At 42.1% G+C, this 13,976-nt stretch overlaps 1 protein-coding gene across 2 annotated transcripts in view; it reads left to right on the forward strand.

Annotated features, from left to right (window-relative positions):
- uvssa (UV-stimulated scaffold protein A) overlaps window positions 1-13,670 on the forward strand; it is a 104,004-nt gene extending 90,334 nt beyond the window's left edge. For both annotated transcript variants that reach the window (XM_080200372.1, XM_080200463.1), the window contains exon 14: window positions 13,122-13,670. In XM_080200372.1, coding sequence (XP_080056498.1) covers window positions 13,122-13,215 — 94 coding nt within the window. In that variant the 3' untranslated portion in view covers window positions 13,216-13,670. The remainder of the gene's footprint in view (window positions 1-13,121) is intronic.
- Window positions 13,671-13,976: the final 306 nt, after the last annotated feature.

A 13,976-nucleotide genomic window follows, 5' to 3' on the forward strand; every position in this document is an offset into this window, starting at 1 on the left:
AGATCGTAATGATACACTGCCTTAAAAAAAAAACCCTTACACCACTTCTGGTTTTTTTGCAGTGAAGAAACATACCTCTGGTTACTGATCTCCTTGCCAGTAGAAATAGTTAATGTTTATTTGCTTCATCAGCTTTCTTCATTATGTTCACTGCCTCTATCAAATCCCCCCATAACCATCTCAACTTTACCAAGAACAAGCCCAGTTTATCAGGTCTCTCCACTTGACTGGAGTCTTTTATCGTGTGCCACTCTAATAAATCTGCTGCGCACTCTCCCTAAGGTTTTGACACCTTTCCGAAAGTGTGATGCACCAGAATTTAATACAGTATTCCTGCTGGGACTTATGAAGGTTCAGCACATCCTTTATTTAGTTCTCTGTGACGTAGCGCAGGAATATGTAGAAGGCAGCACGGTAGCACAGCGGTTAGCACTGCTGCCTCACAGCACCAGAGATCCAGGTTTGATTCCCTGCTTGGGTCACTGCCTGTGTGGACTCAGCACATTTTTCCCGTGTCTGCATAGGTTTCCTTTGGATGCTCTGGTTTCCACCTACAGTCCGGAAGACATGCTGGTTAGGTGCATTGCCAAACTAAAATTCTCCCTCGGTGTAGCTGAACAGGCCCCGGAGTGTAGCAATTAGGGGATTTTCACAGTAACTTTATTGCAGTATTAATATAAACCTACTTATGACACTAATCAATAAACTTTAAAATAAAATCTGATTACAGTCTCCTTGATTTATCCTGCTACCTTCAAAGATTTGTGTACCAATGCCCATTCCTCTGTGTTCTTGCACTTCCTTTAAAAATGTGCCATTTAGTTATTATTCCCTTTCCACATTCTCCGACCCAAAATGAATCACTTCACACCTCTCTCAAATTTCATCTACCCTGTGTTTGGCCATTTTGCCAGTCTATATCCATGTCCACCTGAAGTCTGTGATGTTTCTTTCTGTTTACTGAGTTTTTAGATTTTGTATGCCTGCAAGCTTTGAGATTATGAAATAATTTGTAGTGACATTTCAAGGCAAGTTGCATTGTTGGAAGTTCAGTCTTGGTTAAAGCCCCATTTGCTTCTTGAGGCGGGTTTGAGAAAGGACCCTATTTAAATAGGGGACAGTGGTATTCTTCTGATTATTTGCTGCTCAACCAACGTTACCTTACACAGGTCAACTGGTCACTTATATCAGTTGCAGCCTATTACATTTGCATCACTCCAAGACCAAACCACACAAAATATAGGCACGATATAAGTGATGTATAAAGCACATCATTTTCATGTCCTGCCTAAAAGTTATGTTCTGCAGTGCTTAGAGGGTTAATTAATCTTCAAGCCTTTTTTGCCACAAGGAAAGAAAAAGCTTGAATTTTTCAAGTAATAAAATCCTGCTGTTCCTGTCAATAGAATTTAGTGAGTGGTTGCACAGGACTGAGATGGATATCATTTCATTTACAGCACCACACAGTGCAGTGACGCTGATGCCAGACTTAACATTACACACCAGGACACGTCAAGGCCACTGAATTAGTGCTAAAGACTCCTCTTAAGAATTAGATATTTGGGCTGCAGCTCTGCAGCTTCCTAATTTCACAGGTCTTGGAGATAGAAATGATACTGTTAAATGTACACAGTGGCCTGGTGTGCTTTTATTAACAGAATGTATTTTCAAGGTATTACATAGCTTAAAGTATTGATCTCTTTTGTAACTGCTACAGGGGAAATCAGTCTTCAGACACTCGTATTTGAGTTATTGCAATTTTTATTAAATTCAGGATTTTCCTTTTGGGCATTTATTGTACAGTTTTGTTGAAACCAATCAATCCTAATGAACCAGAGCTACAATACGAAGCATGTTATGTGTTGCTGTAGATCAGTCCATGTGATTGGGTGCAAACGTTTTTTAAAATCCCATTAAAAAGAAAGGCAGTTGCTTAAAGTCTAATTCATTGATGTCATTGCCATGAAACCCTTAAACCTTTTTGACACCGGTTGCCCCTTTTCAATTTTAAAGACTGGCCTGGATAATTTCCAATAGGAATTTCCTTTTTTCTCTCATCTGGTCCCTCCACGCTCTTTCAGGCGTACACCTTGCTGGGATGGCCGATTTTCTTGGGCGCCACCCTGTGCGATGGTGACACCTCCCAGCAGCTTATTGAGGTCTTTGTTGTTGCGGATGGCGAGCTGCAGATGGCGGGGGTTGGTGTGAGCCGCCTTGTTGTCCCAGGCAGCGTTGCCAGCTAGCTTGAGGATCTCAGCAGTCAGGTACTCGAGCACAGCAGCCAAGCTGACGGGTGCCCCGGCACCCATGCACTCGGCATAGTGGCCCTTCCGCAGCAGCCGGTGGATGTGACCCACCGGCAACTGGAGACCAGCTCTGGAGAGCGAGTTTTGGCCTTAGCGTGCCTTTTGCCTCTGGTTTTACTGCGACCTGACATATTGGTACCTTCAAAACTACCCTCTCCGACTAACAGCAAGAGTGACTTTGTTCACTTTTTCCATGCAAATGTGAATTGAAACTACAGAAGTGAGGCTTCTCTCGGAACAAGATCCTGAACACTTGAAGAGTGAGCTCCACCATAGGTGACTACTAAGTGAAAGGTTCTTCCTAGGAATTGTTTAAAGAACTCTGCTCTCCATAAAGCTTATGAGGCATAGTTGAAAATAAGTTAACGTTTACTTATTACTGTCACAAATAGGCTTACGCTAACACTGCAAGCTCATGGGTAATTCAAAAAAGGTGCAAAGCTCTAATTGTAGCTAACAGGTTCCTACATAACAATAAACATATGCATCCACCACCCCATCTAAATAAAGTTTATTTATTATTGTCACAAGTAGGCTTACATTAACACTGCAATGAAGTTACTGTGAAAATCCCTAGTCGCCTGTTTGGGTACACTGAGGGAGAATTTAGCATGTCAAATCCACCTAACCAGCATGTCTTTCGAAGTGTGGGAGGAAACTGGAACACCCAGAGGAAGCATGTGGAATACGTGCAGATTCCACACAGACAGTGATCTAAACTGGGAATTGAACTCAAGTCCCTGGTGCTGTGAGGCAACAGTGCTAACCACTATACCATCATGCTGCCCTGTATTGCACTGTGCTACTTGACCTGCTGGGTCTTTCCAATACTTTTTGTTTCTATTTCAGATTTCCAACTTCAATATTTTGACTTTGGTTATTCTATTGCTTGTTATTTCCAACCAAGTGACTGCTCACTCAAGCCAGGTTACCTCTTGCTTTTTTTTTTCTTTATTCTTTCATGGGATGTGAACATTGCTGGTGAGGCCAGCATTTGTTGGCCATTCCTAATTGCCCTTGAACTGATAGGCTTGCTGGGCCATTTCAGAAGGCAGTTAAAAGTCAACTGCATTGATGTGAACCTGGAGTCACATGTAGGCCAGACCAGGTAAGGATTTTAGATTTCCATTCTTAAAGTGCATTAACTCCAGATGGATTTTTTTTTACAACAAGCAGAGTGAGTTTTATTAAGACTAGCTTTATATTCTAGATTTATTAATTGAATTCAAAATCTACCAGCTCCAGTGGTGGGGTTTGAACTAAGTCTCTTAAGCATTAGCCTGGGCCCTGGATTACTAGTCCTGTGATATTACCACTATGTCTCCATCTCCCATTAATCAGTTTTTGTTTTACTAAATTGTTTGTTAATGATTAAATAGGCCAAATTGTCTCCCTTCTCTATCTTCTTCTTGCAATATTTTGATTGGGATGTTATGCATTGATGTAAATAATCTTGCTGCCTTCTCTCATTGTTAGTCAGTGGATTTCCAAAAGCAGATATATTGAGAAGATTTGGAGGAATATAGAGGACTGTTTTTGTGACTATTGTTTATTGTTGACCGTACATAAATAAAACACCTTTTGTCCATTGCCTGTGTCTGAGGTTAGTGCTTTGGATAGAGAATTCTTGTGTGGGCATGTGCTATATCCTGCATCTAATGAACACATTAACGCTTGTCTATTGTAATCCCAGGGTCCTGTGACCATTTTCAAGATATGTAGGAAATGGGACACTGCAGATCATGGAGAATATAAAGTTAGTTCATAGGAGTGATTGTTAAAATGTCCAAGCCCATTACTTTGCTTCCATCCTTTTGTCTTTAGGACTCTAGACGTCAATTTTTTTTAAGGGGAAATTCAACTTTGATGTGGCTGCAGAAATGGCAGTAGTTAGTCTGCCCAGCCAAATTTACTTTCCATAGCTGATTGGCCATCCATTATACACTCTGCTCTATCTCCCATCTGTTGAAGTTAATAATTTGGGCCGGCGCAGTGGTTAGCACTGTTGCCACACCGTGTCAGGGACCCATGTTTGATTCCCAGCTTTGTCACTGCCTGTGTGGAGTCTGCACATTCTCCTCGTGTCTACGTGGATTTCCTCCCACAGTCCAAAGATGTGTGGGTTAGGTGCATTGGCCATGCTAAATTGCCCCTTAGTGTCCTGGGATGCATAGGTTAGAGGGATTGGTGGGGTAAATATGTGGGGCTACAGGGATAGGATGGGATTGTTGTCGGTGTAGGCTCGATGGGCTAAATGGCCTTCTCCTGTACTGTAGGGAATCTATGATCCTATGAGAAACTGCGCAAGATGTGCACTGTTAGTCCTCAAATGCTTGACCACTTTGTGTTCAGGCTGAGGTTGAATTTTGTCCTTCTTATCTTTGACCTGCACTTTCTCTCAGTCCCACAATTTATCAGTTGGACTCCCACAAAATATGTGTTTGTAAATGATTTCCTTTGAATCAATGGCATATCAAATTTCAGTATGAATGCTCTTATCTAATTGTTCTCTAAGAGATGTGAAAATGGTGCATAAGAACAAAAGAAATAAGAGCAGGAGCAGAGTGTACCTGGAAACTGTTCTGCCAGTCAACACTAGCATAGCTGATCTGCCTCAACTCCAATTTCCTGATGTCTCCTATATCCTTTGATTCATTGAGTGACGAAAAAGCACTCTATCTCAAATATAAACGCATTCATTTATGGAGCTTCTGCAACTTCTAGGGTAGAGAAACCCAAAGACTCATCATATTTTCAATAAAGAAATTTCTCTTCACCTGAGTCCTCCATTATTGTGACTCCCTTATCCTGAAACTGTGTCCCTATGTTCTAGATTCCCCAGCAACCTTTCAGTCTACTCTGTCAAGCCCCTCTAGATTCTTGTATCTTTCATTGAGATAGAGTCAGAGTATTACAGCATGGAAACGGGCCCTTCGGCTCAACTTGTCAATGCCATGCCTTTTTTAAAAACCGCTAAGCTAGTCCCAATTGCCCGCATTTGGCCCATAAGCCTCTATACTCATGTTACCCATGTAACTGTCTAAACTCTTTTTAAAAGACAAAATTGTACATGCCTCTACTACTATCTCTGGCAGCTTGTTCCATACAGTCACCAGCGCTGTGTGAAAAAATTTCTCCATTGGATACTTTTTTGTCTGCCCCTTCTCACCTTAAACTTATGCCCTCTAGTTTTAGACTCCTGTACTTTTGGGAAAAGATGTTGACTATCTAGCTGATCTGTGCCCCTCATTTTTTATAGATCTCTAAGATCACCCCTCAGCCACCTACGCTTCAGAGAAAAGAGTCCCAGTCTATCCAGCCTCTCCTTGTAACCCAAACCATCAAGTCCTGATAGCATCCTAGTAAATCTTTTCTGCACTCTTTCTAGTTTAATAATATCCTTTCTATAATCATCTGCCATATATCTAAACTCCAGAGAGTATGAGCCTAATGTACTTAACTTCTCAGAGAATAAAGAACAAAAAAAAGTACAGCACAGGAACAGTCCTTCAGCACTGCAAGCCTGTGCCGATCATGATGCCTGCCTAATCTAAAACTGGATGCACTGATGAAGTCCATATCCTTCCATTCCCATCCTATTCATGTATTCGTCTAGTTGCCCTGTAAGTGCCGTATAGTATTTAAATTTTGTTCCTTATTGAGCGAAGACGCAATAACACCAGGATGCACTTGTGACATCTTCTCACGTAATTTTACATGATTCTAAGTCAGTTCAAGCCCGAACTTAATACGTAAAATTCTGGCCCTTGTTTCCCAATGGTGTAAACATCTATATCTATATCTCTTGTGTCCTCCTCTGAAGTTACGTTCCCACCTAGCTTAGTATCATCAGTAAACATAGAAGCATTATTCAGATTTTCTCACCTATTAACCTATTGTGGGGCACTTGATGTAACTTGTGAAGTGCCACAGGGATCAGTGCTGGGTTGTCAGCTCCTTACAATCTATATCAAGGGACAGAATGTGTGGCAGCTAAATTTACTGATGATGCCAAGACAGGTCGGAAAGTGAGTTGTCAAAAGGAAGTAGAGAATCTACAAAGAGATATAAATAGATTAAGCGAGTGGCAAACAATTGGCAGATGGAACGTAACCTGCCCATTCTGGCAGTAAGAATGGAAAAGCCGTATAGTATTTAAATGAAGGAAGATTGCAGAGCTCCTTGGTACAGAGGCATCTACAAATGTACAAATTAGGAGCAGGAGTAAGGCACTCAACCTCTCAAGCCTGCTCCGTCATGTAACCTCAACTCCATATTCCCACCAGTCCCAATAAACTTTCACCCTGTTGCTTATCAACAAGCGAATCAAAAGCAGCTTCTTCCATGCTATTGTCAGACATTTAAATGGATATTGCATAAGTTGATCTTTCTGTACATCTAACTATGGCTATAACACTACATTCTGCACTGTCTCGTTTCATAAGAACATAAGAAATAGGAGCAGGAGTAGGCCATCTAGCCCTTCGAGCCTGCCCCGCCATTCAATAACATCATAGCTGATCTGAAGTGGATCAGTTCCACTTTCCCGCTTTCTCTCCGTAACCCTTAATTCCCCTGTCTATCAAAAACCTATCTACCGGTGACTTAAATATATTTAGCGAGGTAGCCTCCACCACTTCAATGGGCAGAGAATTCCAGAGATTCACCACCCTTTGAATGAAGAAGCTCCTCCTCAACTCCGATCTAAACTGCCCCTCCCCCCCCTTATCTTGAGGCTGTGTCCTCTAGTCCTGCTATCCTTTCTAAGCAGGAAGAATCTCTCTACCTCTACCCTATCCATACCCTTCATTATTTTATACGTCTCTATAAGATCCCCCCTCATCCTCCTAAACTCCAACGAGTACAGACCCAGTCTATTTGGTCTCTCTTCATAGTCCATCCCCCTCATCTCCAGTATCAGCCTAGTGAACCTCCTCTGCACTCCCTCCAAGGCCAATATATCCTTCCGCAAGTGCGGCAACCAAAACTGCACACAGTACTCCAGCTGCGGCCTCACCAGTACCCTGTACAGGTGCAGCAAGACCTCCCTACTTTTATATTCTATCCCCCTCGCTATAAAGGTCAACATTCCATTCGCCTTCTTGATCACCTGCAGACTGGGTTTCCTTCTCTATAAATGGTATGCCTTGTCTCTATAGCGCGCTAGAAACAGTATTTTTTATTGTACGCTAATACATGATATTAATAGATCAAATCAATTCAAAAATCTATCTAACTTTGCCTAAAAAGCTTGAAGACTCTGTTTTTGCTGACTTTTGAGGAAGAGAGTTCCAAAGACACGCTACCCTCCTGAGAGAAAACAATTCTTCTGCTCAGTGTCTTAAATGGGTGACTCCTTATTTTTAAACGGTGACCCTTCCACCCAGCTCAGATTCTCCCACAAAAGGAAATTTCCTCTCCCCATCCACCCTGTCAACGCTTCTCAGGAACTTAAAGATTTCAATCGAGTCACCTCTAGTTCTAAACTCCAGTGGATAAAAGCGTAGCCTGTCTATCCTTACTTCATAAGACAATCCACCCATTCCTAGTATTTCTAGTCTAGTAAACCTTCTCTGAACTGTGCCCAATGCATTTACATCCTTCCTTAAATAAGCTGGCCAATACTGGAAACAATACTTCAAATGTGGTTTCGCATTTCCAACTGAAGCATAGCCTCCTACTTTTATATTCAGTTCCCCTTGTAATAAACAATAACATTCTGTTAGCTTTTTTAATTACTTGCTGTACCTTCATACTAGCCTTTTGTGATTCATGCACTAGTACATCCAGATCCTCCTCAATCTCAGAGCAATCTCTTGCCAGTTAGATAATAAGTTTTTTATTCTCCCTACTAAAATAGGCAATTTCACATTTCCCCACATTATACTCTATTGGCCAGACCTTTGCCCGCTCACTCAACTTTTGTATCCTCCTTTAGTCCTCTTCACAACTTACTATCCCACCAATCTTTGTGTCAAGAGGAAATTTAGCAGCTAAACATTTGGTCCCTTCATGAAAAGTCATTTATATAAATTGTAAAAAGATAAGGTCCCAGAACTGATACCTGTAGCAAACTGCTTTTCACTTTTTACATCCTGCCAGCCTAGGTGTCCTGGTACTTGAATCATGTAAAGTTAGTATGCAGATATAAGTCACCCTAGAAGAAGTTCAGAGAAGTATTCATTCCTAGGATGAAGAGGTTATCTTATGAAAAAAGGTTAAGAGGTTAGGTCCACCATTGGGGTTTAGAAGAATGAGAGGGGATCTTATTAAAGTGCATAAGATGTTGGGGGGACTTGATACTGTGGATACCAGGAGGGTATTTCCTCTTGCCACGGAGAATAAACTTGGGCCTTGTTTAAAAATGAAATGCCGTCCGTTTAAACCAGAGATGAGGAGAAACTTTCTCTCCCAAAGGGTCATTGGTGTATGGAATTCTCTTTCCCTGGAAATACTGAAGGCTAGATCTTTGGTCACCAACACACAGTGGCAGCTGTGTGTACTGTCTGCAAGATGCACTGCAGGAACTTACCAAGGCTCCTTAGGAACAACTTTTAAATCCATGACTACTACCATCTAGTGGGCAAAAACAGCAGATACCTGGAAACACCACCGCCTGGAGTTTCCCCTCCAAGCCACTTAGCACCTGACTTGGAAATATATAGAATCATAGAATCATACAGCGCAGAAGAGGCCCTTCAGCCCATCGAGTCCACACCAACACATTAGAAACACCAAAACTTCCACCTAATCCCATCTGTCAGCACTTGGCCCATAACCCTGAATGTGCCAAATGCTTATCCAGATACTTTTCAAAGGATGTGAGGCAACCCATCTCTACCACCCTCCCAGGCACCACATTCCAGACCGTCACCACCCTCTGGGTAAAAACGTTTTTCCTCCATTGCCGTTGAGCCTCCTGTCCCTGACCTTGAACCCATGTCCCTTTGTGACTGACCCTTCAACTAAGGGAAATAGCTGCTTCTTATTCACTCTGTCCACGTCTCTCATAATCCTTTACACCTCGATCAGGTTGCCCCTCGGTCTTCTCTGCGCCAACAGAAACAATCCAAGCCTATCCAACGTCTATTCATAACTTAAATGTGCCATCCCAGGCAGCATCCTGGTGAATGTCCTCTGCACCCCCTCCAGTGCAATCACATCTTTCTGATAATGTGGTGACCAGAACTGTGCACACTACTCTAGCTGTGACCTCACCAAAATTGCATACAGCTCCACCATGAGCTCCCTGCTTTGTAATCTATGCCTTGATTGATAAAGGCAAGTGTCTCACCCTACTAACATGTCTTTCCGCTTTCAGAGATCTTTGGACAAATACACCAAGGTCCCTTTGTTCCATAGAACTTCCTAGTGTCCTGCCATTCATTGAACACTTCCTTGTTAAATTACTTCTTCCAAAGTGTATCACCTCAAACTTTTCAGAGTTAAAATCCGTCTGCCGTTTATCTGCCCGTTTGATCATTCCGTCTATATTTTCAGCTTTATAGAACCTTAGTTAGGCCGCACTTGGAATATAGTGTTCAATTCTGGTCGTCACACTACCAGAAAGATGTGGAGGCTTTGGAGAGGTTCAGAAAAGATTTACCAGGATGTTGCCTGGCATAGAAGGCACTAGCTATGAGGAGAGGTTGTAGAAACTTGGTTTGTTCTCACTGAAATGATGGAGGTTGAGGGGTGACCTGATAGAAGTCTACAAGATTATGAGAGGCATGGACAGAGTGGATACTCAGAAGCTTTTTCCAGGTGGAAGAGTCAATTACTAGGGGGCACAGGTTTAAGGTGCAAGGGGCAAGGTTAAACGGAGCTGTACGAGGCAGGTTTTTTACAGAGTGCGGTGGGAGCCTGGAACTCGCTGCTGGGGGAGGTAGTGGAAGCGAATACGGTAGTGACTTTTAAGAGGCGTCTTCACAAATACATGAATAGGATGGGAATAAAGGGATGTAGTCCCTGGAAGGATAGGAGGTTTTAGTTAAGTCGGGCAGCATGGTCGATGCAGGCTTGGAGGGCAGAAGGGCCTGTTCCTGTAATTTTCTTCGTTCTTTGTTCTTTTAACCCAAGACTTGCTGCCTCGCTGTTAACCACCCATCCAATCTTTGTGTCATCCACAAACTTACTAATCCTACCTCCCACACAGCCATCAATGTCATTTATATAAATGACGAATAATAGAGGGCCCAACACACTGGACACTGGCTACCAGTCACTAAAGATGCCTCCTGTCATCACTCTCTGTCTCCAACAACTGAACCAATTTTGAATCCACTTTATCAAATTACCCTATATACCATGTGCATTTACCTTCTTTATAAATCTCTTTACAATACCACTGTTCCATCACTGTTGTTTGCTTTAATTCTTTCCTTTACAGTATTGTTGGTGCAGTTCAAGCAGATATATCACCAGCACCTCAAGGGCAGTTAGGGGTGTGCAGTAAATGGTGGCCTAACCAGCGGGGCCCAGATCCCTTGAATGAATGTTAAGAAAAATCAAGTCAGAGATGGACAGAGATTCAAGCCTGGGGGACAGACAGGAAAGTGGAGCTGAGACCACTGAAACCAGAGCTGTCGTGATCTTATTAAATGGTGTCACAGGCTTGGAGGGTCAAATGGCCTATTCCTCCTATGTTCCTCATAGGGTGCCTTTTTGAAATCAATCAATAGGGTGGCACTTTTAAAATTGGGGTCCATGACTCTTCATTTTTGCTCAGTTTATTGAAATATATTGCGACTGTTCATCACTTACCTCTAAAGATCTGAACAAGAAATATAGCACAGAAACAGGCCCTACGACCCTCCATGATGCCCTAACTAAACAGAAAAAAACTTTCTGCCCTTATTCGGACCGTATCCTTCCATTCCCCCCCACCGTTCATGTACCCATCCAGATGCCTCTTAAATGTTGCTAATGTGCCTGCTTCCACCACCTCCTCTGGCAGCTCGTTCCATTCACCCACCACTCTCTGCATGAAAAGCTTCCGCCTAAGGAGCTTTTGTTTCTCTCTGCACAGTTGCTACCAGAGCAGCTGAGTATTTCTAGCATTTTCTGCTTTTATTTAGGAGCTTTTCTTGACTGGGCTCCTATCATCTGGTGGCTCTTGTCCAAGAGCTATACTTTTCTTTTATTCGATCGGGGGATATGGGCCTCGCTGGTTGGGCCAGCATTCATTGCTCATTCCTAATTGCCCTTGATCTGAATGATTTGCTAGGCCATTTTCAGTGGGTATTTAAGAGTCAACCCACATTGCTATGAGCCTGGAGTCACATGTAGACCAGACCAGGTAAGGACCTCCTTCCCTAAAAGACATCAGTGAACCAGGTGGGTTTTTATGACGGTCAAAGAGAATTTCATGATCACTAGACTAGCTTTATATTCCAGATTTATTGATTGAATTCAAATTACACCGTTTGATGCTATGGGATTTTGGGATTCATCCATCGAGGGATTGAGGACAAAAGTTTGAAACTATTCTGAACATTTATAAAGCTTTGGATGGGCCCCAGTAGAGTAGTTTTTATTTATTTGTGGGACATGGGTGTTGCTGGCTGGCCAGCATTTATTGCCCATCCCTAGTTGCCTTGAACTGAGTGGCTTGCTAAGTCATTTCAAAGAGCAGTTGAGAGTCAACAACATTGCTGTGGCTCTGGAGTCACATGTAGGCCAGCTCGGATAAGGATGGCAGATTTCCTTCCCTAGAGGGCATTAGTGAACCAGATGGATTTTTCTGACAATCGATACTGGTTTTCATGATCATCAGTAGATTCTTAATTCCAGATTTTTAATGAATTCAAATTCCACCATCTGTGTGACGGGATTCAAATCTGGGTCATTGCATCTAGTTCTGTTCACCATACTTTAGGAAGGATGTGATGGTCCTGGAGAGGGTGCAGAGCAGATTAACTAAAATAGTTGGAGAAGCTGCTGTGTTCACCTTGGATTGAGGGGAAGTTTGACAGAGGCATGCGAGAATGTGACAGGTTTAGATAAAATCGCCGAAGATAAGCTTTTCTCATTGGCTGATTGTCCATGGACTGGGGGAGTAAGAGGGACACAATCATAGAATCCCTACCATGTAGAAAGAGGCCTTTAGGCCCATCAAGTTTGCACTGACCACAATCCCACCTTATTCCTGTAACCCCACATATTTACCCTGCTAATCCCCTAACACTGGGATCAATTTAGCATGGCCAATCAACCTAACCTTTGGACTGTGGGAGGAAACTGAAGCACCTGGAGGAAACCTGCGCAGACATGGGGAGAATGCGCAAATTTCACACAGTGACCCAAGATTGGAAATGAACCTGGGTCCCTAGTGCTGTGAAGCAGCAGTGCTAACCACTATGCCACCATGCTGCCCTCAGGTTTTGGATAAGATATACAAAGGTGATACAACCTGTGACTCGCTGTCTGAGGGTTGTTGAAATGTTGACAAATGATGATTTCGAAGGAAATTGGATGGGCTTGAGGTAAATAAGCTTTCAGGGCAATGGGGGGAAATGGAATGGATAGGATTGTTCTATAGACTTAATGAACCAAATGACTGCCTCCTGCAGCATGATGACTCAAGTGTAGCATCCTGTAGCTTCCTTTAATGAAATATTACCCACGCAGAGGAATGCTGTCGGAGCTGTTTAATTTGTTCTGTTGCAACTGTTAGTTCTGTTAGTGTCTTCTTAGCAGCTGTGAGAATGAGTTAAAGTTATGATATACTCTGATGTGTGTGCTGAGCAAAATTAGTACCATGCTACCAGCACACTGTATTGGTTCAAATTTACACCTGTTCTTTTTTTTTGACAGAGCCTCAATGAAACGTGTCTCCGAAGCAATGGCTTGTATAGACAAAAGAAAACATGAAAAGTTTGCAAACCAGTTCAACTATGCGTTGCATTAAGGTCCATCAATAATGGCCAAAAGGGTCACTTTGTTACGTAATTTGCAGACCTCTTGCAAAGTGCATTACAAGCCATCAAATCTGCTTTTATCCCCTACAGATTGTGGTCTTTTTTAATCTGCAGTGTATGTAATTTATCGCCAATGATTTTAAAATGTCAATTTTTTTCTACAACAGTGCTACATTTGTAAATAATTAAGTATTTCATGTATGTATTAGGTATAATTGTAACCGATAATATAATATAAAAAAACTGCTTTGACTTCAGATTTACTTCTGGTATCTTTTGGTGTAATTGAGCGAATGAAATGCACTGATTAACTGCACTTATTGTCAGCAATTCAAATCACTTTAAACTTTTCTACAACCCCTGTGGATTTTCTTTATATTTCAATATGTATGATAACTTTGAAAACTTTACTTCTTAAATAAAGGATTCAGTGTTTGATTCTTTACTAATTGTCTTATATATTTTATTCACATCAGAAGTAGTCTTTGCGTGCTTAACTGATGCCATGCTAAATGGAGCCTTTTTTCAAGAGAGAGACTGTTGAGATATTTAAGTGACCTTGGTATTCTAGCATATTTTACTGCAAAATTTTATCCACAGAGTGAATGTGGAGAAAAACGTGGGTTGGGGGTTGCAAGAAGTGGGTGGGGGGTCACTTGAGGGGAGTGAGTTGTAGCAGGATGATAAAACACCCAGTCAAGAGAAATGTAGATAAACGGACTATTTATTAGGAGACCCACACCCCTCAACA

Source organism: Carcharhinus amblyrhynchos, chromosome 1 (genome assembly GCF_965287045.1).
Source record: "Carcharhinus amblyrhynchos chromosome 1, sCarAmb.v2.hapA, whole genome shotgun sequence".
Classification (NCBI taxonomy): domain Eukaryota; kingdom Metazoa; phylum Chordata; class Chondrichthyes; order Carcharhiniformes; family Carcharhinidae; genus Carcharhinus; species Carcharhinus amblyrhynchos.